Here is a 24,986-nt window from a genome sequence, read left to right on the forward strand (position 1 = left end):
TTGTGTTTGTGTGTTTGTGTGTTTTTGTGTTTTTGTGTTTTTGTGTTTTGTGTTTCTGTGCTTTTGTGCTTTTGTGCTTTTGTGCGTTTGTGCGTTTGTGCGTTTCTGTGTTTTTGTGTTTTTGTGTGTGGCTGTAAAACTCAACACGTAACGCGACTCTGCGTCTGCGCATGCGCAGTTCTACCCCTAAACATGGCGACGGAGAGCTTCGAAAAGTGCTGAATTCTCGTCACATTTCGACAAAATCGCGAAGGTTGGTGGATATTTCTCGCCTACTTTCCCTTTTTTCCACACGTTATGTGATAGATCGTGATTTCAGGTACAATTTTCAGTCTTTATAAAGGGTGTAGAGAAGGATTTAAGCGTCTATTTTGCCTGCTGTTTCTAGTCTGGCAGCGATGAATTCTGGATTCGTGTTATTATTTCCAAAGTATTCGTGGATGGTGACGGGGTTTAAAAATGAAGTGTGATGTGTCGCGTTGTGTCGGCTTTGATCATGATGTTGATGATGTTGATGATGTTGATGATGTGTATGATCAGCGGAGTGTGTCTTTCGTCATCGGGGGTGACGTCTTCCTTTTTTCAGCTGTCAATCACACGCGAGTGTAAGTGTATCAAACACTAACGTTACATTGACAAAACACGTCATTTCGACACGATAATAGCATGTAAATAAAGCGAAGTACCCGGGTATTACCATGCTTGCACTATTGTAACTAATGCCACGTGACTTTTTTTGTTTACCAGCATAAACAAGAAAGTTTTCATTTATTTAGTGTCTTTCTTTGTCGTTTAATGTGGTTCGTTGTCGTTTAATGGGAAGTTTCTCAATGTCGTGCAATAGTTTACATGTCAGGTTACCATGGTAATATCTGGCTCATTGTTTACAGTCATTGTAGTCACATAATTTCTGTAGTTTGTATTGAAGCTCGAACAGATATTTGTGATGTAAATCTCTCCCTGGGAATTATTTGTCTCTGTCTTTGACATGTATGGAAATCACCGGGCTGTCATGAATATTCTTTTGTGATGTGATCGTCTGGTTGATGTTGTTTGGGTTGAATAAAACACTCATAATGTTTTGTGGGGGCACAGAATAGAGAGATAGAGGTATTATTGTTTTTAATGGATGTGGTGACGTATCCTGTATGATGCAAACCCATTGAAACCAAACAATAATGTAACAGCACAGAGCGTGTTTTATTGTTGTGATTGAGAATCAGACTTGATTTACCCCATCCACCCTACGTCAAAATGTACATTTACATTTAGATTTGTTTATGAAGCAGACGCTTAATGTGAATCAGAAGAAATTCCTGACTTGGGAATTGGGAATTATTATCATATTATAATGAAACCTAGTTTAACATGAAACCTATTTCATGTCGTAAGCTTAGATGTTGCTGATACTAATTTCAAGACCTTTGGCTTTTATTTAAAAGGTTTTTATCCGATTATTTAAAAACACGATTTATCTGGATATGAAGAGATGCCGGCAGACAAATAAAGAGAGAAAAATGAGTCTGTTATATGGATGATTTCAGGTTATTAAGAGTTCAGTTCACTCGCGTCTCCCGTGACCTCTTTCTCTCTCACAAACGCACGTGGCTTTTGTTCTCGAGTCCTATTTTGTGTTCTGTGGTTTCACTTTCCCAGACAGCAGATTTTCAGATGTTTCTTACATTTTGACCAAACATTTGGTTAGGTTTGGTCTTTGTTCCAGCATCCGTCTTTTACATTGCACTCCCATCATCATCATCATTCTGCATTTTATATGCTCATTATATGCCCATGTTTATTAATCCGGGGAAACGTTTCCTCGCTTGCTTTATTTGTTTATCAAAAGTGGTTTTCAGTTTCTCAGGACGTCTTTACAGTCTCATTTGTGTCTGTGAGTTTTACTTCGACACCTCCGAGGAAGATCTGATCTGTAGATTTGGGAAAGTTTGTACGGTTCATGGCGTCAAGTATTTGAAAGATGCGCAGAAGCTCTTGTGCAGAATAAAATGTTTTGTTGGACACTCAACAGTCCAGATTCATGACACGAGACTTTCAGAAGATTCAATCTGTCTGGGGTGATTTACTGACACGTCTGTCTGTCTGTCAGGTTTGGATTGAGCTCTCTTGTGTATCTCACTAGTTCTTGCAGTAGCTGATGGACAGTATGGGCCGAACGGCGCTGAAAGGTAAAACACACAATTAACATGCTTATTCTCAGTTATAATGTTACATTTGAAACTATGTATGATGTATTATGATATCACGTGAAGCAAATTTATTCGATTAAATGTTCTCGTGTTCACCTGATGCTTTTTCTTCTCTGAAGATCAGAAAGACAGTAAGAAAGATAAGACAGTCAGAAGTATGTCTCTCACAGGCCCTGGACCAGTCAAAGGTACGAATAACCCAGTCTGTCACACACACACACACACACACACACATTGATCTGACATCAGTTGGTTTGAGGACATGGTTTTCCGTACCCTTCCAAAAACAGATATTTTTAGAGAAAATACAGCCGTAGAAAAAGACCATTTCAAAATTAAAACGTACTATTCAATTAAAAATATTAAAACGTTTGCTTCTTTCTAACAATATTCTTCCAAATTGAAATGAAAATCTTTGCATTTATTTGCAGATGAAACAGATCAAAATGCTCTGTGTTTTTTCAGACCTCAAATACTGCGAAGAAAAGTAGTTCAGATTCACTTTTAAGCAACACAACAGTGTTTCTACATGTATAAGTAATAAATAATTGTTTATCTGATAACTGTGAGAAAAATCCAGGTTTTCATGTGTCTTGTCGTGCTGTCAGTCTTTCTCATTGCTGTTGGATGACTTCATGTCACTACCAAACACTGGACTGGAATGAACACAACACATCTAGAGATGATGATCAAAGTCCCTGTGAACTGGAAGTTGCCATTGTTCTTACTTCCCTGTTCTATTTCCGACATAAACGGAATTTTCGATTGAGAATTTTTTTCTTGTTTGGCTTGTTTTTCACAATTTGGATGTATAAAAACACACTTAGCAGAGCCGTTGAGAGAGAGAGAGAGAGAGAGAGAGAGAGGAGAGAGTCGCGACAATGGTCGCTCAATTCATTCATGGAGCCTTCAGATAGTTCCAGGATAATAATTTGGATGTTTTCTCTTTAAATGCTTGATTTCTTTCATTTGTTTATTCATGAAATGCCTTGCGTCTTTAAATGGGTTGAAAGCACGTCACCATCAGTCTGCTTTGCTGCTGCTCCGTGGGTTACTTGTAACTTCCGAGACTATTGAGAGGCTCTATGAGCAGCCATTGCTGTGACAAAAACTGTTCCATTGATTGTTGTCAACGGACTACAATCTGAGGCTCTGAGCCATTACGTTTTAAAATGAACTGGGAGCAGACTGACAGATGAAGGGGAGGAGTTAACGGATGCTCCGCCCAAGCCGTCTAACCTAAGATGTCACTACAGGACGGAAGAGCCTTTTTTTTAGCTGAAGAAGGGACACGAATGTTAAAAAAAGAGAATGATCCACATTAGTAAGCTATTTACAATAAACGCTGCGATATTTCAAGAAAAATAGGAATTGTCTTTTTTTTTCACTGGGACTTTAAATGAACATCTGGATCAGATTTTTTCCGCGGCTGTATTGGATTGGTTTAGTTTTGTTAAATGCTTTAGTCTGTAGATGTAGGTACCCAATGAAGCGTTGTTATATTATTATTGTGTGTGTGTGTGTGTGTAGCAGTCGAATCATTCTCATGGGAGGAGTATTTAAAGGAGACGTCCGCTATTCCCGCCCCTCCCAGCGGCTTCAGACAGGTGAGCTCTCACGTCTCAGACGGGTGTGCGGCAGCGATAGCTCTCTAGCCGTCTCTCTCAAGCAAATACAGAATTTGTGTGTGTATAAAAGTGTCTGTTCTTTTATTTCCAGTCTCGAATTCCTCCATGTAATGATTTCAAGGCTGGAATGAAACTTGAAGCTCGGGATCCTCGTAACTCCACCTCCACCTGTATCGCCACGGTGATGGGCATGATGGGCGTGAGGCTCCGCCTGCGGCTGGACGGCAGCGACAACACCAACGACTTCTGGCGATTGGTCGACTCTGCCGACATTCAGCCGATCGGAACCTGCGAGAAGAACGGAGACATGCTGCAGCCGCCACTGGGTACAGATGACTTCACTTCCCGTATTTTTGCCGAAACTTTTCTGTAAATTGAAATGAACCGTACAGAGGTCTAAATATAAAACAAAATCATTCACGTCCCTCAGGCTTCAGGATGAACGCCTCGTCGTGGCCCATGTTCCTCCTCAGGACTCTGAACGGAGCTGAAATGGCTCCCGCAACAGCGTTTAAAACGGTGCGAAACCTTTGGAATTCATCTACACGCAGAAAAACTCACACAAACACATACAGAGGTTGTTTTGACATCTGTTGTATGTTTGTCAGGAGCCCCTGCGTCCCCCTCAGAACGGCTTCAAGCCCGGCATGAAGTTAGAAGCTGTGGACAAGAAGAATCCGTACCTCATCTGTCCGGCCACCATCGGTGAGGTGAAGGGCGACGAGGTCTTCGTGACGTTCGACGGCTGGAGGGGGGCGTTTGACTACTGGTGTCGGTACGACTCGAGGGACATCTTTCCTGTGGGCTGGTGCGGTTTGACCAAACACAGCCTTCAGCCGCCCGGCAACAGCAGTGAGTGACCGATTCATCTCACATCACACAACTGAGGACTTAAGATAACAAACACATCAGTCGATTCAAATCTCATTGGTTGTTGCATCTCTCGAGATGAAATATGACATGACAGCGAGACACGTGAGAACCAATGAGATTTAAATTTGTTGTGGATTTGTATTTCACGTTTGTTTTGGTTTCAGTTGATGTGATCACAGATCAGTAGTTCTCTTTCATAAAGATTGAAGGAGATCTTTGGATTTGCTTTCACACATCACACGGCCACCCGATAATGTGTCAGTCATGTGACCACATTATGGGGTGGTAATAGTTTAAAAAAAAAAAAATTGTGTTGAATTCAATATTTCTTTTTTTCTGTATTTCGTTTTACGTGACGAAGCGCACAATACTGCTGTTTGTATTTGTGGAAGATCACGCTCATCACAAAAGGTTCCGGCAAAATGCTCTTAACGGAAATGAAACTTAAATGAACCAATGACGAACTGAAACCACGCAAGAACCGCCTCCATCATCTCAATGTGTCACACAGAAATGCAAAAGGAAATTAAGAAATATATAAATCAGAAAATATTGAAATACGGAAATAAATGCATGAGAGGAGAATATAATATACACATAAATAAATCAAATAAACGTAATATTTTATATAGAAATAAATTCAGGACTGCGTTTAGTTAGAAAATGTGTTAAATCGTAATGAAGTTATTTATTCCTTTATTTACATTTATACATTTTTTTATTAAAGCAGCTTTGCTCCTCTATAATGGTGGATTGTTTCAGGGAAATACTTAAAAGCACTAATAGTCATAATTTACTTTCTGTGATGTCTTCATAAACTCTTTTTTTGGTAAGTCACTGTGTGATCAGCAGGGGGCGTCAGAGCTCTCCGGCAGCACTGACTCAAGTGTCTGTTTGATGCTTAAAGCTTCTCTGAGAAGAAACACATCAAAGTTTCTGCAACGACATCAGCAGACAATCTGATAATGTCGGTGTCTTAGATATTTATGCATAGATGCCACATTCGACCGCTCTGGACACATCCATGCGTCTGCCATCTTGAAACGGTCAACATTTCAGTCTGTGTCATCGCTCAAGGAAAAATGTCCGGTGAATATGCCGGATTAAGCCAAAACAGAATGATCATTTCTGAAATTGTGATTTATTTGAAAGAAAGATCAGCATAGCTCAGACAAACACAGATAGTGTCTCGGCTGTCAATCATTTCCCATTGTCATGGCGACTCAGACTGTGACCACACCTCTGTGGTTTGATTGAATTCGGACTAATCATGAATGAATGTCAGTGTGTTTTTGTGTCAGGATGACGGGTCTAGTTTGGTTTCTGTCTATGTTCATGCACTGCGCATGGATTTTATTGCGTGTTTAAGATGCGCACAAGCATTTCGCCAAATTATACGAAGCTGTATCTCACATTTCAGTGTTTATAACTCTGTGTTCTTTATCTCATCATAGTTCATAATGTAGTGTTTATTTGTATATTAATTCTCAATTTCTTATACTTACAGTCACCATCCCAAAGTCTCTTCCTACACCATCCTCTTCCTTCTCAAACTCTAAACCGACGCGGCGCGCCATGCATTCTCCGTACCGTCTGTCCATGCCTCTCCCTCAGCTCCCCGTGCGGAAGGGCATCAGGGGACGGCGGCCCAAGAGCGAGACCATCGCCCTGCTGAAAGCCCTTGCGGCGTCCACCGCCTCCCAGGACACTGATGCATCGGTTAGCATCACACCCCAAACCACGCCCCTCACCCAGCTCGCCCCTCGCCCGTACAAGAAGAGAGGACCCAAACCGGGCAGCAAGGTACAGCTCGAGGAGTTCTGTGTGATTCATCACGTCGTTTAGGGACTGATGTCGTGTGTTTGTGTGTTTGCCAGAGGAAGGCCAGAATGTTTCCCAGCTCGATGTGTATAGCAGCGACGTCAGACTCCAGAGTGCCCACGTCTCAGATGCCCACCGATGGACCGGTGGGTTCCCCCTCCTCCGTGGTTTCTACCGGTAATGTCCACTTATCGCAAAATGCCGTCTCACATTTTCTGTTTGTGCGGTACAGCTAACACCTGCACGTTTTGTCCGTGTGTGTCTTCGTGTCAGTGTGTGTGTATGTGAACAAACATGGGAACTGCGGCCCACATTTGGACCGTAAGCAGGTTCAGAGACTCCCGGATCACTTCGGGCCAGAGGCGGTGAATCTGGTTCTCCAGCAGACGGTCCAGGCCTGTCTGGACTGCGCGTACCAGCCCAAAGTGCTTCTGGGATGCCTGCAGAGTCAAGGAGGAGGAGGAGAGGTGGTCAGAGGTGCGCACGAGTGTTTTAGTGTCAATCAAACAATATCAAACATGTCTTGAGTATTAACCACGTCCTGACACTAGATCATAGTGTGCTATGGGCTCTTCTGATTCAGATCACATGATGCACATCATGTTTGTTATGGTTGTTTGTCTCCAGTGCGCACAGATGGAGGAACGCGGCTGGTGAAACTTCCATCAGCGTCCAGCGCCGCATTCGTCTTGCGTTTTCTGGAGCTGGTGTGTCGACACTTGCAGTGTGATAATCTATTCAGAAGTCAACCCTTCAGTCCACACAACACCTACGAGCGCACTAAATCAGGTACACACACAATCTGATAGCTAAATAACCTCATGTGAAGCTCACAAGAGTCTTGACACTAATGGAGCATGACAATATATCACAATATGAAAAGTATAGTTTGTGTTGTTAATGGTCGTTCTTTTGTGCGACCTGCGTGTAATGTTTATTTTTTTGTTGCGTTATTTTGCTCCTTTAAGAAGTTAAGCCTAATGCCTTTCTTTCTTTTCTATTACAATAAAGTATTTTTGTCCAGTAACAGACCTACATTTTCATTTCTAGAAATGTACATACAGAAGGTGTAGTTAAACCATTAATGTTGTCAATTCTGTACCAGAAGTACATTTCTGCTCAGTTTCATGTTTTGTTCAGAATATTGTGAAGCCAGTATTGTGCATTGTCGTGACTTAATGAAGCTACGAATAGTCTTGAATATATTTGTTCTTCACTTTAACCTTGTGTTTCTGACCCTCTGAAACTTTTATTTTGCATTGCACCTATTATTGTAACCGAGCTTCCTGCAGTGCATTCTGGGATTGCAGTAGTCACTGATACACTGACTCAATGGACATTATTTTTGTGTGTTTGAAGTTAAAGAGGAGCTGCTGTCAGACGCTGCGTGTCTGAACAGAGGAGTGAAGCGGATCTCCAGAGATTCTCCTCCGTACAGCGCTCCCCTGTCTCCTAAACTCCTGCACACAGACACACATCCATCAGAAGGTACACAAACACTTCCTGTTATCGTTGTGAAAGCAGCGCAAAGGTCATGGTTTTGATTTCCAGAGAACACACATACTGATAAGATGTACGGCTTAAAATACACTGAAAGTCACTTGAGATCAAAAGCATCTGCCAAATACAGCACGAGTAAACGTTTATGTTCTTATTTCATTTTCAACACCGTTAATGCATTCAGTTTATGTGACACTAAATGTGTTTGGTCAGAATTAATTGTGTGTGTGTATGTGTGTGTGTGTAGCTGGGACTCTTCCCCAAGAGGAGAATGGATTAGTGAAGGAACAGAGCTTCATGGACTCCGCCTCCAATTCCATGACGCCCCGCCTACAGACCTTGAGAAGCACGTCGGAATATCAGTCGCCACCCACCAGCCCGTATTTCCATGGCAACGGACCATCCCTGCGACGACAGGCCTCCAACCCCCCAACACAGACACACAGACGAGTAGAGGGTGAGTGTGTCTTTATATTCACATAACGTGAAGCTGGATCTGTGTTTTTAATAACAGTATGTTGTGGTTTGTGTTTATTAACAAAAATAATTTTTTTCAAATGTCGCAACAGCGTTATTGATTATATTCACAAAACTTTTGTGGCCCCAGAATATTTCATTTTATAAATATGCAAAAAGAAATGTATACGTTCGTTTTTTAATCAACACCTCGAAATGTGATTTTGTCAAAGACTTCATCCAGATAACGACCAAACACTCGATCAAGAGACCGACAGACATATTTGACAAACCGGCATTATAATAATCTCTCTCTCTCTGCAGCAGCCAGCTCTACCACCGGTCCTGATGCTGGAGGTGATCGTGATGCTTCGAGGGCTCCGGGCAGAGCTCCGTCCTCCTGGTCTATAGAGGAGGTGATGCAGTTTGTGCGAGACGCAGACCCCACAGCTCTGGCCCCGCACGCAGAACTCTTCCGCAAACACGTCAGTGATTTACTCTCGCTTTACTTCTGTCTGTAAATCAACTCTAGTTCTCATACGGTGGGAGGCGGGACATGTATCATCCGTGTTTAGACATACTAACTGCTAGACACACACATCGGTGTTAAAGTCCCAGTGAAATCAAAAATGACAATTCCTATTTTCTCATGAAATATTGCAGCGTTTATAGTAAATAGCTTATCAATGTGGGTCATTCTCTTTTTAAAATTCGTGTGCGCTCATAATCTTCAGTTAAAATCTGGAAATGCACTTCTGTAATGACAATCCATCATAATGTTAGACGGCTTGGGCGGAACATCCGTTAACTCCTCCCCTTTAACTGTCTGCTCCCAGTTCCATTTCAAAAGGCTACGGTTGTTTTATACATCCAATCAAATTGCAAATAAAGACAACTATTTCTCTCATTAGAAATTCCATTTCCCTCGGAAAGGCGTCAAAATACCGAAGTAAAAACGATTGCAACTTCCTGTTTACGGGACTTTAAGAATGAACCGCACACAATGTTCTCTTGTTAGGGAGCACACATGATGACTGTATGTGTGTCTGTGTGCAGGAGATCGATGGGAAAGCCTTGATGTTACTGCGCAGCGACATGGTGATGAAGTACATGGGTCTGAAACTCGGACCTGCGCTCAAACTCTGTCATCACATCGAGAGACTCAAGCAAGGCAAACAGTGAACAGAGGGGCTGATGGGAAATCGCTGTGTAACACACTACACTGCTGGACGAAGGACAAATGAATCACTCTCTCTCCTCAGAGGAACATTCATATATGAACGTCTGTGAAGATACGAGTGTATGTGATATAGGAATCGACCGCTTGTGGACGCACTACAGGCCGATTACTGCATTGAAAGTCTGCGTCTGAAGTTCATTTGTGTCTACCTCCCCGTGATGTCATCATCTCGCGCCACAGGGTCTCTGATATCAAAGCCACTGAAAATCTTCTGCCTTTCGGTTTATGTTTTAAAATCATCATCGAGTCGCATTTATGCATTTCGTATTTCAATCTAAAATCTTAAGGAATTATTTGTCGCCCTCATGTCGGTTTAAACCTGTTTGACTTTATCCTGCATTTTGATTACATTTGTGAAGCACAGTGATTCGTGTTTGAAATGACATGAGGGCGAAGCGTGGCGACGGATCTTTATTCACCCTGTTTGTTAATATGTGAAAGGACTTCTGATGGAAAGTTTCAGATTGTAAGCGCAGTTTTCACCTCACGTTTTAAAAACTTAAGAAATATTGTAGAACGTATAAACAGGGTTCGTCCAGCCAGATAACCGAACAACATCACTTACGTAATGCAGATATCTGCTGTGAAACCCTCAGACTGTCTTTTAGACATCTTTCCGTTCTTGTTATAGATCTAATATATGTTTTTAATCCCAGCTAGCACAAGTACGTCTGTAAAACGTCTGCTAAACATCTTAGAAAGAGCAGTTTTACATCCATTCTAAATCATAAACATCAGATAGACGTCTTCTAGATGTCTACATGACATCTGGCAGCAGATGTAAATGCAGACGTCTGACAGGTGGAGTGTGCTATCAGGGATGTTGTTAATCTGTCCTTTAGTTTTTTTAACTGTCTTCAAGTGACACGAGCTCATGAGCTTTTCAGATAACATTGGTTTTGTTCGAGAGGAATGTTTCTGCATGTTACCTGTCAGACGTCCTCTCCAGATTAAACAGTATTTACATGCCTGTATGACAACATGTGATGCAGAAATGAACGGGTTCAACAACTCAAGAAAATCATGGATTTAAAATGTCAATTTTAAAAGCACCAGTAGAAGTGTCATTGAAATATCTCTGATTCAATAGGACTGCCACGTTCAGTTTTGTCTCTGCTTTGTCTTTGCAAGAGCAGACCTCAGTGGTGTTTTATGGGTTTCACCATAAACCTCAGCAACAGAATGTACATTTTTGTAGAGAAGAAATATTTTAAACTACACGCGTTGTATAGGGCGGGGCATGTGAAGATGCTTTTTGGCGGTGGGTGGGGTGGGCGGGATTACGTGGGTCTTGTTGTTGAATATAAACCTTGTACTGCCTTCCTGTGCTTTTTACTGGGAGGACTCGTTCGTTTTAAAGAACTACATTGCTTTACTTTCACACTTCTCAGGTTTCATCTTTTGTACGTAGCATTTGAAATTAGCAGTGAATGTGACGTCTGTACTTTCAGTTTCTCTCTTTTATTTTCGGTGAAGAACATGCATTGTTGTTATATTGTGCCATATAGTTCCTCCCACCAATGCTTGTCGAAAACATACCAGGAACGGTCAAAAAGACATCACACTTGGTACCGATGATATTTTTAATCATGACGTTTTTAAAGATAATGCATTCTTCACGTACACATTTTCAACATTTTAAATGATACAAGTAATAAATAAATAATTTAAACACGACACGTCTCTCTTTGCATCTTTTGTCCATTGATTGTTTACAAAAGTTACTTGTGGTAGAAAACGTTCGAGATTTCAAATGTGGTGTTTATAAAAGAGGTTTTGTTCAGAAACCTTTGCGAAGGTTTGGGAAGATGGTTTGACACGAAAACACATGCTTTTAAGGCTTTACAGTTTATACACACACGCAAACAATTCCGCACTGATGAAGTTTCAACATGAAAATGTTTTGGGAATTATTGTGCTTAATTGATCGAAAATGTGATGAATATTCTGTTTTACTTATACATAACATACAGGTGTAAAACAGTTGAATTTAACTGCAGAACCTCAGATGATGTTTGACAAAATTGTGATTTAAAAACGTGATGATTAATTCAGGTGCATAGAAGGACATTTCATACAGACATTAATAAATAACTTGGCAAATGAGACACAAAGACAAATGACATCTTTGCAAAACCAACAAATTTGGACGGACCTTCAAAACACTCTGTGACCAGACTCATGTTTAGCCATGCAACACATTTCCATTCAAATAAAATGCGACTTACTTGCATGATCCACATTCATATTCAAATAAAATAAGAACACTAAAAGAATGCTTCATTTGATTTCTTATTTTTCGCTTTTTGCGAGTAGTGATTTTAGGCCTGTCGGCTTTAGCTGGGCGGACTGCGACGGGTCAGAAGGGTAATAAAAGAGTGAATATATTTGATTTGATACACACCCACAAACCAACTGAAAACTTGACAACCACCTCGAGTAAACAAAAATACTCGTTCTGATGTTGAAGGCCACAAAAAGACTTCAAATGAATAATTTATCACCAAATATTGTTCATACTAAAATTTCAAGTTCAGCTGTTTGAATACATCGATTACAAATGACTTCCAAAAAGATAACATGACAATTAAATTGCAGATTAAAATTTCATGATGACGGAAGATGGATCACATTTTTCTTACTAAAGACTTAAATTTTTCGTCCTCTTCAAACACACGGTCTGCTGGCTATCATTATAAAAGATATTGCGAATCTACATATAATCCCTGATGATTATTTTGTTTTCATTTGGACGGGCCGGACGGATGAAGCGTTTACCCCCTGAAGAGAGAATGATGAAACGATGCTTTGTTGCTATTGACAACCACTTCCTCCAATCATACGACTTAATGAAAATGAGCTCCGTGCTTTGCCAAGTCATTATGGGGCTGTCATGTTCACGGTTAACCCCTCCTCTCTTCAGAGGACGCTCCGCTTCACCGGCCTGCTCATGAATACACTGATTAGAGAAGGTAAAGGTCACACGGCCTTCTACAGTTTATTTAGACAAACAGAGGGATGATTCTGATAAAACAGAACAAGACGTTAAGCAAAAAGAAGAAATTCAGTATATGTTGAATTTGTGTGTTTTTTGAGGACGTCACCGCTGATGTCTCACTGACAGCTGGCCAAAACACAGCTCATCCCTATTAATGAGAATGTATATTGAATAATTTATGAGGACGTGTGACCACAATCAGAATGCGTGGGAAGGGAAATGATTCTGCTATAAATGCTAAAAAAACAAATCAGTAGTAGTGCAGTTGGGTCGGTTCAGCATTTTTCATCTTGTTGACTTCATCTGATTGCTTTACAATGAACAGATCAAATAGCAACCAACAGCCCAAAAGCAGCCTGTATCAGTCTAAATCACACAGACAGCTTGGAGGAAAAGCTTCAAGCCTTATTTCTGCCAGTAACACAGCCAACTCCAATTTTATCATTCGCTTTTTTCGGCCGTCCTCTGCGGAGCGTACCATCGCAAGTTATTTTCTGGGAAGAAACGCAGCCAGGCGCTGCTTTTTTATGGGCAGTATATGGATCTCCTGCGAGCTCACTTTCTTCACTTTGATGCCTCTGTTTTTAGGAATCTTTTTGAGCGAGTCGCTGGACTCTCCTCGCTGGTCAACCTGGACCCTCTGGAGTGCCGCGAATCCCCCTTGACCTGCGTCACGCTTGATGGAGAAGTTCTTCGTAGAAACACCTGACAATCCCTTCAACTTACTGCAGAAAATCGCAGGCATGGCATCTTTGACCGACACGATGACTTTGGCAGTCTGCGACGTGCTGACAATCTCGATGTTGCCGCTTCCCCCAAGGGCGTGCGGGTCATGCCCCGCCCCAGCTACCGCACTACTGTGACCGCTGTCTACCACCCACTTGTGCTGCCGACTGAACTCCAAAGACGCCAGACCACTTAGCAGCTTAGTGTCTAGCTTTGGGGTACAGTCCACGGGTCGCAGCACCCCAAGAGCCAAAGTTCCGCTGCTGACATCACCCGTGTGGCACACTCTATCCCGGTCAGGGGGCCAGGCACCATATGGATTATAAGACTTGATGCGTGTCTTTCTTACACTGGGTACAGATAAATCAAGGACATTGTCCTGCTGACATGACTGGACCACTTGTGGACTGTCAACCCGAATGGAACGTTGAGCCGTCCTGATGGATAAGTCTAGCACCTCTCCATCTGTCACTACGGGGCAAGGTGGTTGGATTGATGCCATTTCCTTGGTGGGTAACATCCAATTAGGAGAGATGTCACTAAGTGAAGTCTGTGTGCTTTTATTCACATTACAAGATGATTGAGGCGGGTCAATATCGAGTTTGGAATCTTTGCACACGGAGACTGGAACTGGGATTGGCAACGGGATTGGAAGAGGCACTGGAAGCGGGATTACGACGGGATAGGGAACAAGTAACGTGGCTGGAGGGACCAAGGGGCCTAATGGGGAGCTGTAGGGGTGCGAGAGAGGTGGTGGGGGGAGGAAAGCTGTAGTGATGTCTACTTGTGGGGAAGATGTCGGGTGACAGATAGGGGACGAGTTGCCTTGACTAGGGAAGAGGTCTTGTATAATGGCAGCAAAGTTAGGGTTCTGAAGGAGAGTCAGTAGACTTGTGTCCAACACTTGACTTGCATCTTTTTGGTCCAGGACTGGGGGCGGACCGAGAGCTAGGGAAGGGTTCAGAACATTGTTATGAAGGGGAAGCGGAAGGGCAGGACATGTGGCTGTTTGTTGAAGCAATAGAGGATTCAAATGTTGGAGGATTTGTTGTTCTAGGACTAGGGGCAGGGACACTGGACCTTGGCTGGTCATCAGGTAGGACGCTGCACCTGGTTGTCCTACTTGGGTGGCAGTTGATCCTGCGAGAATGGGCAGCACTACTGGACTTTCCCCCAAACAGATTGGCTGGAGTACGGTCGTCGCTACTTTCAGGGCAACACCGTTTGGAGACTCGGCAGCGGGAGTCACTACCGGGGCAGCTTGAACTGTGAGCAGGGGTGACAGAGAGCTTTTCGTGATGGCTGTAGAGGTGACGTTCCATGTCTCAGTTGGGATTATCGGAGTGGCCTCGCTTTCAAGTTTCCCGACACCATCGGACGCCCTGTTGCATACCTCTTCCTGAGGGTTTGCCATGTCTACAGCTACAGAATCTTTATAAGGCTCTTCCATCGTGTCCGGTGTGTGTAAATCTCTTTCAGGTGCTGTAAGATGAGGATTCCATAGTTTTCTTCAGTTCAGAAGGGACATCAAACCCTGCGACGTCAAAAAGAAGAGGATTAGCAGATGCAACTGTTAGCAGTTTCAAATTTATTACGTCCTAACGTGTTCTCTAGAACCTTATACCCAAAGCTAACAAGGCACAGAGGAGGCATCGTTTCCTTTCCTGCTAAAAGTTCAGCCATCTGTTTTTCCCACCGAGAGCTGTAAGCTTTCACAATGATGTCATGACACGAGAGTGGAATCACAGACACAAATGCAGAACTATGGGAGACACCAAAAACCGTTTACAAAGGCTGAGAGACCTTCGAAGGGACAGAGGCTTCGTTTGGATGGGAGGAGAGCAAAGTGAGCGCCGGGGAGGATTTGATTAAATTACGTCGCAGAGTACTTGGGTTTATTTGTTTATGAGCCAGCTTTAGTGGAGTTTATTACACAAAATGCTTCCAAGACTGTGAAGTGAACCTCCCTCTGGCATACACACAGTGTAGAGAGAACAGACAGGAAGATGGAGGGACAGTGAGTACGAAAAAAAGAGAGATTCGGATTAAAATCTAATAAAGAATGGCATGACAAAATTAAAAAGAAGAGCTGAAATGCTGAAAGCATCCTTGAAAGAGCCAAGTTTCTAGTCTGTGTTAACATTGCAAGATCAGTTCTTTACAAGATCCAAAAACACTGCAGCAATACATCAACACCAGATTTTATTTATAATGTTTTCAAGAGTATGACGACAGCAATGCTTCGTGTGTCGGTAATATTTTATCGTGCTATGGAAGGCTGGAGGCGGGTTAAGCACGCAGAGAATTGCCTTATCTGCATTTTTTCAGGCAAGCTGTGAAACAAAGGAAAGCTGCCCACTGATTTAAGACCAATTGTGAATTTCAGAGGCACTTCTAAAGCACACCATTTCCAAGGCTAGGCTGACAGAAGAACAGTGGAAATATGTCAGATAAGGAACGAGACGACCTTAAACGCACAGAGAGAGTAAAACACTGACCTGAAATCAACTCTTCAGAAGATTAAATACAAAACCTCATCGTATCGCTTATATGAAAAAGTTCTTCATTAGATAACAAACACTTCTAAATACCGTTTATGAGGTGGTTCATTTAAACAAAAAGTGACATACAGATGATATGAAATACTTCGGTGAGTTTAATACTTTGATGTACTTGTGAGAGCATCTCAAATCTGTTTCGACATTGCAGGAGAGTAAATCAGATTCACTGTGAATCCAAAGCGTCTATGAATTTATCTTGAGTATATTTATGACCGCACAGGTCGGGTAACATCACGTGTGTGAGACGCGTTTGTTTTCCCCCCATTTGTATCGGCACAAACGTGTCTTTAATTTAACGTTAGTCTCAGTCTCCACAGCGAAGACGCCAAATGACGCAATGAATAACTCAAACTGAATCGTTTGTTAGAGCGCTTGGAAAAACACATGCTTCAAAAATGCTACCCTATTAGAATCCGAGAGGAACGGCCAAAAACCTCCATATAAATCCTGTAAGGGAATAAAAGTCGATAAATTACAGCCGACTATTGGAAAGCCAACAAGGTGAGTCGCCAAACTGTGCATGATTTGTTTTGGAGATACTGCGCTCCAGATGAGCTGGCAGTCGGGCGACAGATTCCTAAAGTGTTTTTTAAAAAACATTTTATTGACGGCACAAAACACTGCTGGTCAACTTCATATTGTTTGTCAATTTCATCATTCAAACCTTTTGACCCATTTACTTTTCCCTTGAGGAGTAAAGTAAGGGATTAATCTTATTTTTCCTGTAATGTAATTACAGTTACTTTTGATGTATTTGACAAACTTAACACTGTGTTATATACACAATAGCGGAATTGACATCAAAATTCAAAGTCTAACTTTAAAATGCAAACATAAATGTATCCTTCTCACATTTTAAATACTTTAGATAGTTTCATATCATTTATTTGAATGAATTAAAAGAGCCTTAACAAAGGTTGATATAGGACATACGTAGAAAGTTATTAGTTATACCTAATTCAATACTTACCCAGGGGATTGCAGACCTATGTATAATGTATAGGATAATGCAATGTGAGTCGCTTTGGATAAAAGCGTCTGCCAAATGCCTAAATGTCAAAGTAATTTACCCAACACGGAGTAATCCACCTGTTAAACGTAATAGCGCCAGCACTTCTGAATCCAGAAAGATTATTCTTATATTTATATAACATTATATGCCATTGTTAAATATTCTGAAAGCACCTGTATAGAATGATGGGGATGTTTGCAAAACATGAAAACAATTAACAGAGTGACGCTGCTCCAGAAAATGACATTTAAAGTCTTTCTTTACTGAATACATTGTGATTATATCACAGTCGAGCATCCAAGTGTGAAGCGGTCAGGCAGACACACTGAATGGATTTATGGGGTTGTGAAGTGTTGCTGTGCAGAAATAATCCAACTCACAGAGAACTGTGTCTGGATACCTCAGACTAACAAAACACAGAGAGAGAGACAGAAGGACAGAGTCAGAGAGAGAGAGAGACAGAGAGACAGAGAGACAGAGAGACAGAGAGAGAGAGAGAGAGAGAGACAGACAGACAGACAGAGAGAGAGAGAGAGAGAGAGAGACAGAGACAGAGAGAGAGAGAGAGAGAGAGAGAGAGAGAGAGAGAGACAGACAGACAGACAGACAGAGAGAGAGAGAGAGAGAGAGAGAGAGAGAGAGAGAGAGAGAGAGAGAGAGAGAGAGAGAGAGATAAAAGAGCAGTGCTTTTTTCACAGTGTGCTATTTTAGGCTGTGACAGTCATTTAACTTTAAGTGGAAAGCATTAAATAAAAGAGAATTGAAACTGGTGGTCTGCCAGATTATGATTTGGTATCATCAGTAATGAGATGATCTGCAAAACCACGTGGAAACTACACACACTCACACACACACACACACACACACACAGGTTAACAGTTACATTGTGTTTACAGAAGGATCTGACCTCAGGTCAGTGACTGAGTGCATTACACTGTAGCACAAAACTGTTTTTATAAATAAAACATCTTACTGACTTATAATATCACTGACTCACCGTATCAGAAAATCCCAGATAAAGTCTCTTTCATATCTCAAATATTTCTCCTAGATATCAATGAGATTACATTTAGACGAAATGGAAACCTTTCCTTAAGTGTGGAGCTCAGATTTGTCAAGACTGCCATCAAAAGTCAATATTATTGAAGATCTCAATATGAACTCAAACATTTATCATCACATTTACGCAAAATCAACATTCATTTTACACCACCATACTCGTCATGTGTCTCATCTATTCATTTCAGTCTCACTTGTGTCTTTCCCCCACGAGCAATTTTAGGAGAAACATCTGAGACTTATAAACAAGAGCAGCCTCTGATGCGATGGCTGAATACTGGTTTAGAAACCTCTGGACGGTTTCAAATATTTCATCAGGAATTCATTCATGTGGAGCTCTTTTATGACATCATTTCTGTCTAGTAGGGCGGCTGATAACCGGGTCCACAGCACCTGCTGGTTCAGCCCTCTTCAGGGTCACTGCCGGGCCTGTCACACAGCTGCACGAGTGGATCTTATCAGTTCATGAATAGTGTGTTTGTGTGGAGCCCAGACTGAAGGGTGGAGTGTGTACAAAGACACAGTCAACAGAAGAGCTACAAAACACATCTTTCCACAGCTGCTGGAGCAAACAGACGTACAGAGAGAGAGAGTTCCACAGATCTTAAGTCATTTTTGTTGACAGACTGTCAAACCATCACAGACAGACACACACACAGAGATAAGAAATTATGGCAACAGAACAGAAAGTTCACAATCATACCACCTCTACAAGGAAAGAAACTGTAAGTGGTGGTAAATGCTGGGATTGTTACAGGGGTTGCCAAGTTGCTATGCAGTCACTAGGGTATATTGGGGGTTTCCAGGATGTTGCTAGGAAGTTGCTATGGTGCTATAAGCTTCTATGTGTTGACTAGGGTATACTGAGTGGTTGCTATTCATTAACTAGGGTATAGTGGGCGGTTGCCAGGAGGTTGCTATGCAGTCACTAGGGTTTAGTGGGGGTTGCCAGGACGTTGCTATGCAGTTGCTATGGTGCTCTAAGCTTCTATGTGTTGACTAGGGTATACTGAGTGGTTGCTATGCACTTACTAGGGTATAGTGGGCGGTTGCCAGGAGGTTGCTATGCAGTCACTAGGGTTTAGTGGGGGTTGCCAGGATGTTGCTATGCAGTTGCTATGGTGCTCTAAGCTTCTATGTGTTGACTAGGGTATACTGAGTGGTTGCTGTGCACTTACTAGGGTATAATGGGTGGTTTGCTATGGTACTCTGAGCTTCTATGTGTTGACTATATACTTAGTATACTAAGGTATACTAAGTGGTTTATATGCAGTCACTAGGGTACAGTGGGTGGTTGTTATGCAGTTGCTATGGTGCTCTAAGCTTCTATGTGTTGACTAGGGTATACTGAGGGGTTTATATGCAGTCACTAGGGTACAGTGGGTGGTTGTTATGCAGTTGCTATGGTACTCTAAGCTTCTATGTGTTGACTAGGGTATACTGAGTGGTTGCTGTGCACTTACTAGGGTATAATGGGTGGTTTGCTATGGTACTCTAAGCTTCTATGTGTTGACTAGAGTATACTGAGTGGTTTATATGCAGTCACTAGGGTACAGTGGGTGGTTGTTATGCAGTTGCTATGGTACTCTAAGCTACTATGTGTTGACTAGGGTATACTGAGTGGTTGCTGTGCACTTACAAGGGTATAATGGGTGGTTTGCTATGGTACTCTAAGCTTCTATGTGTTGACTAGAGTATACTGAGTGGTTTATATGCAGTCACTAGGGTACAGTGGGTGGTTGTTATGCAGTTGCTATGGTACTCTAAGCTACTATGTGTTGACTAGGGTATACTGAGTGGTTGCTATGCACTTACTGGGGTATAATGGGTGGTTTGCTATGGTACTCTAAGCTTCTATGTGTTGACTAGAGTATACTGAGTGGTTTATATGCAGTCACTAGGGTACAGTGGGTGGTTGTTATGCAGTTGCTATGGTACTCTAAGCTACTATGTGTTGACTAGGGTATACTGAGTGGTTGCTGTGCACTTACAAGGGTATAATGGGTGGTTTGCTATGGTACTCTAAGCTTCTATGTGTTGACTAGAGTATACTGAGTGGTTTATATGCAGTCACTAGGGTACAGTGGGTGGTTGTTATGCAGTTGCTATGGTACTCTAAGCTACTATGTGTTGACTAGGGTATACTGAGTGGTTGCTATGCACTTACTGGGGTATAATGGGTGGTTTGCTATGGTACTCTGAGCTTCTATGTGTTGACTATATACTTAGTATACTAAGGTATACTAAGTGGTTTATATGCAGTCACTAGGGTACAGTGGGTGGTTGTTATGCAGTTGCTATGGTACTCTAAGCTACTATGTGTTGACTAGGGTATACTGAGTGGTTGCTATGCACTTACTAGGGTATAATGGGTGGTTTGCTATGGTACTCTGAGCTTCTATGTGTTGACTATATACTTAGTATACTAAGGTATACTAAGTGGTTTATATGCAGTCACTAGGGTACAGTGGGTGGTTGTTATGCAGTTGCTATGGTACTCTAAGCTACTATGTGTTGACTAGGGTATACTGAGTGGTTGCTATGCACTTACTAGGGTATAATGGGTGGTTTGCTATGGTACTCTAAGCTTCTATGTGTTGACTAGGGTATACTGAGTGGTTGCTATGCACTTACAAGGGTATAATGGGTGGTTACTATGGTGCTCTAAGCTTTTATGTGTTGACTAGGGTATACTGAGTGGTTGCTATGCAGTCATGAGGGCATAGCTGGTGGTTGCTGTTCTGAGTTGCTGTGCAGTCACTAGGGTATACTGGGTGGTTGCCAGGAAGTTGCTATGTGGTTACAAGGGCATAGGTGGTTGGGGCTGGGGGTGTTCAATTGGTTTCTTGAACATTGCTGTTTGGTTGCTAAGGTAATAATACATTTCTTGATCTGTTCAAAACCACCAAACCTACAAACCAAAACAACAATTGCTCTGGCAAAACAGAAAATATATTCCACTAATGCATCTCAAAGTATATTAAATATAAATGAGCTCAAACTTAAACATAAAGGCCTCGAGCAGGTCTCAGACTGTGGTGGTGGCAGATGCTATAAATAGAATGTATTGGAGGGCTGTTTTAATTAAATATGAGGTAATGTGATCTACGTAAAGCAGACAGCGGATAGCTCGCCCCTCTACATCTCTTATCATTAACAGTGAGATGACTCTCTCTCTCTCATGCACGGTCATTTAAAACCCACTGTTATGACGACAGGTTCAGAGGTCAACAGCAAAATCCATACAGGAAACAATAAGCGCCCTAACAAGCATTTACACTTCAGCGTACAGAATACAGTAATGTGCTGTATTGACCAGAATCACTGTATTCAAAATACAATCCATGCAAGCAAATCATATTCTTATGCCTAGATTTTTGTTCTACACATCCTTAAAACAAGTATATATTTGACTTAAGAAGCAAAATAATACAAGATTTCCAAATGAATCAAACAAACACTTTTTGCCTAAAACAAAAATACACTGTCTGTGAATGGAGAAAGAAACCTTTTCTTCTTTTCCATTGAATTACATGATACCTCACTGGCAAACAGCTTGGTACTGTCGTAAGCAAAAACATCACAAGACTTTCTTATATTTAGGCATAAATGCTCATCTATCCCCCTGTCTGATATTCTCAATGGTCTTCATATAACATCCTAATAAAACATTATCTCTAGTATGTACTTACTGTATGTGTTTATGAACAAAAGCATGTGTCAGTAACTCTTGACAGGGAGATCTGTTTAATACAGGTCGACTGAGCATATATGTGTCCCAAACCGGTTTCAAAACAACACACACTACCCACATTAACAACATAAACAAAACACAATGTAAACAATATGACCAAAGTCGCTGACGCTTCATACTGACACATATCAACATGGATACAGAAACATCAGGTGAATGACATTCAAAGGTTTTATGCATTTACTGCTGGAAATCAACACGCATAGCTTTCCTCTGAAAACAACAACACTCTTTCGGTGTGAACTCTCAGAGCAGTTTAAAAACACAGTGTAAATGACACATAGAGGGACAGTGAGTCTGTCTGTGTTGATACAGGACATTCCTGCGAGGACCCGACTCCGGCTTAAGGCATAAATAAGATTAAGCAAGTACTGACTCTGGAATTACACGGATTGTCTGTTTCAACCCTCTCACGTTTCCCTTTACAGAACTGTACAATCTAAACAAACGCAGGGATTTTAATAAGATACCTCTTGATGATCTCAAGCCCCATTCACACCAAAGATGACGACGATAACCATGACCATAACGTTTTCAAAATGGTACGCTAAATATTTTATTCAGAGCAAAATCCACCCCACAACTATAACAATACAGAGGAAAGATATCATTGGTCTAACGCAGTCGTTTTAGACAGGGAGGCCCCGGCTCACTTCCAGGGAGGCCCCGGCTCACTTCCAGGGGGGCCTCGGGATGACTAATAATTCTAGATGAGTCTATATTTGTATTGAAATACATTTAAACAAAAAAACAAAGATATTTCTTGTTATTTGTACATTTTTATATTGAACAGACACTTTTTCGGTTAATATCAAGCACTGAATTACTTTATTGGGTTTTGATCAAGTTTTCGAAAGGGGGGGGCTTTGAATATTGTTGAATACAGTGGGGGAAAAGTTTAAGAACCCCTGGTCTAACGGTGGGAGCGATTGTTTTCCAGATGACAGGCAATCAAAGTCAGTTCAATTTGAAAGGGCTCGCACTTATTAAGATGGCAGATGACGTCACAAAGAAACTTAGTATAAATACAAAGGTATCCATACCTAAAGTTATTATTTACGCGAGTCATAATACAATAAATTACCACAAAAATGGTCTCTTCAGAAAACCAAAGCCAAGCCAAAAATACATTACAATCATTACAATATTCACTATTTTGTGTAACATGAACTCAATCTCAATGATGAAAGCGTGTCTGAATATTGTCTTAATGATGTAATGGTTCTCTACAGTAATTGGTTCATGTGACTGAAGAGGGTGTTGACAGGTGTTAATGTGTGAGTATCTCTGTGTGCGGTACTGATGTGTTCCTCCCCAAACTAATGAACTCACAATTGTCCTTTTGTATTTGTGTGAGCGAAGGTCAAGAAAACCCAACCTCGCTTTCATCCCACCCAGAGCACTAAAGCGTGCAAACGTGACCTAATGCTTTTAAAAGTGCACGTGCGAGTCCGTGAGGTGGCATTGATTATTCTAATCGACAGGATGGATTCTGGGGTTATACGGTTACCACGGACACCGTATAGGATCATCATGATGTCACAACTTCCTTAAGAACGCTGGCGTGTCATTTTTCATCTCCGAATCCACTAGAATAAGAGTCTATAACATTACAAATGTGTCACTGAAATGAGAGCCAACACTGCCAACAATATCCAAGCCATATAATACATCTATACATGTACTCATTTCAATCCTTATAGCTCCTTCAATGTTCATCTCTCAGACCCTGCAACATCACCACAACTATTTCATTATGCCAATATCCAAGGGACCTCTTGTGTTACCCATCAGCTATTTGGAAACATTTTTGACCCCACAATTCCCCAGACGAACAAATTAAACACCCTATGACAACGCTCATTATTTATTAACCCTCACGTCCTAACAGAGAATAACACTTAAAATTCACAAGACTTATATCTTTCTTTCACTTTCGTTCAATAATAAGCAATTGAGACAATTTGGCCATGATATATGGGTGAGTAACCAGTGACTAATCTGCAGAATTACAGACATTTATTTTTGGTGAGCCTGTCCCTTTAAATCCAGAGTAACAACACATTATTCAAGCTCACATCAAGAAACATTTGTGCCATAATTATTTAAGTATATAAATACACGTAGCACATGTTCATCAGTCAATCCCAGAATCCCTTTAAATCCGCGAGACATCTAAACACCTGTGCACGAGCCCGACGGGTGACTGACGACGACACCCTATTATCATGCATATATACAATATACTATAGACTCAAACCATCATGTGACACACAGAACTGGAAAAAAAACGACGCGTTAATAAATCAATGAATATTAATATTAAACGCTGACAAACACAACAGCGCGATAAAAATAAAAAGATGAAATGATGTTGAACATGCACGAGCTGATGACAACAGCGGCGACAAGACTTTACCGTCAAACACCGTCGCGCGTTATTCCGGGATTTTCCTCGTTCCTTCGATCCGTAGTTCTCGGTATTTCTCGGATTCCGTCACGGATTCAGGCCCGAATCGCGCATAACACCGTGAAACGCCACGGATGAGTCGGTGTGACGTTTCTCTGTCTCTCTCTCTCTCCTCGCTCGCTCACCCCCTCTCTCTCTCTCTCTCTCTCTGTCTCTCTCTCTCCTCGCTCGCTCAGACCCTCTATCTCTCTCTCTCTCTCTCTCTCTCTCTGTCTCTCTCTCTCCTCGCTCGCTCAGACCCTCTATATCTCTCTCTCTCTCTGTCTCTCTCTCGCTCTCTCTCTCTCTCTCTCTCTCTCTCTCCTCGCTCGCTCAGACCCTCTATCTCTCTCTCTCTCTTTCTCTCTCTCTCTCTCCTCGCTCGCTCACCCCCTCTCTCTCTGTCTCTCTCTCACTCTCTCTCTCTCTCGCTCTCTCTCTCTCTCTCTCTCTCTCTCTCTCTCTCTCTCTCTCGCTCGCTCCCCCCTCTCTCTCTCTCTCTCTCTCACTCTCTCTCTCTCTCTCTCTCTGTCTCTCTCTCTCTCCTCGCTCGCTCCCCCCCCCCCCTCTCTCTCTCTCTCTCTCTCTCTCTCTCTCTCACACCTCTCTCTCTCTGTCTCTCTCTCGCTCTCCTCTCTCTCTCTCTCTCTCTCTCTCTCTCTCTGTCTCTCTCTCGCTCTCTCTCTCTCTGTCCTCTCTCTC

At 41.9% G+C, this 24,986-nt stretch overlaps 2 protein-coding genes across 4 annotated transcripts; one reads left to right on the plus strand and one right to left on the minus strand.

The window, feature by feature from the left end:
- The first annotated feature begins 70 nt into the window (after positions 1-70).
- LOC306906422 (sex comb on midleg-like protein 2) lies at positions 71-11,402 on the plus strand. Of its 3 annotated transcripts, none has more exons than XM_079477808.1 (15): positions 71-253; positions 2,108-2,186; positions 2,327-2,395; positions 3,738-3,814; positions 3,927-4,161; positions 4,266-4,354; positions 4,444-4,687; positions 6,216-6,511; positions 6,586-6,706; positions 6,803-7,006; positions 7,157-7,318; positions 7,889-8,017; positions 8,277-8,486; positions 8,810-8,970; positions 9,542-11,402. In XM_079477808.1, the coding sequence occupies exons 2-15, from the start codon at positions 2,156-2,158 to the stop codon at positions 9,665-9,667; spliced, it is 2,154 nt and encodes a 717-aa protein (XP_079333934.1). In that variant the 5' UTR covers positions 71-253; positions 2,108-2,155; the 3' UTR covers positions 9,668-11,402. The 3 variants fall into 3 exon arrangements, with proteins under 3 accessions (XP_079333934.1, XP_079333936.1, XP_079333935.1); XM_079477810.1 differs by having other exon boundaries at positions 8,813-8,970; XM_079477809.1 differs by having other exon boundaries at positions 3,741-3,814.
- rai2 (retinoic acid induced 2) lies at positions 11,293-24,598 on the minus strand. The gene is made up of 2 exons (XM_079477811.1): positions 24,255-24,598; positions 11,293-14,983 (listed from the first exon to the last, which is right to left on the minus strand). The coding sequence occupies exon 2, from the start codon at positions 14,897-14,899 to the stop codon at positions 13,211-13,213; it is 1,689 nt and encodes a 562-aa protein (XP_079333937.1). The 5' UTR covers positions 14,900-14,983; positions 24,255-24,598; the 3' UTR covers positions 11,293-13,210.
- Positions 24,599-24,986: the final 388 nt, after the last annotated feature.

Source organism: Barbatula barbatula, assembly GCF_947034865.1.
Source record: "Barbatula barbatula genome assembly, chromosome: 17".
Lineage (NCBI taxonomy): Eukaryota > Metazoa > Chordata > Actinopteri > Cypriniformes > Nemacheilidae > Barbatula > Barbatula barbatula.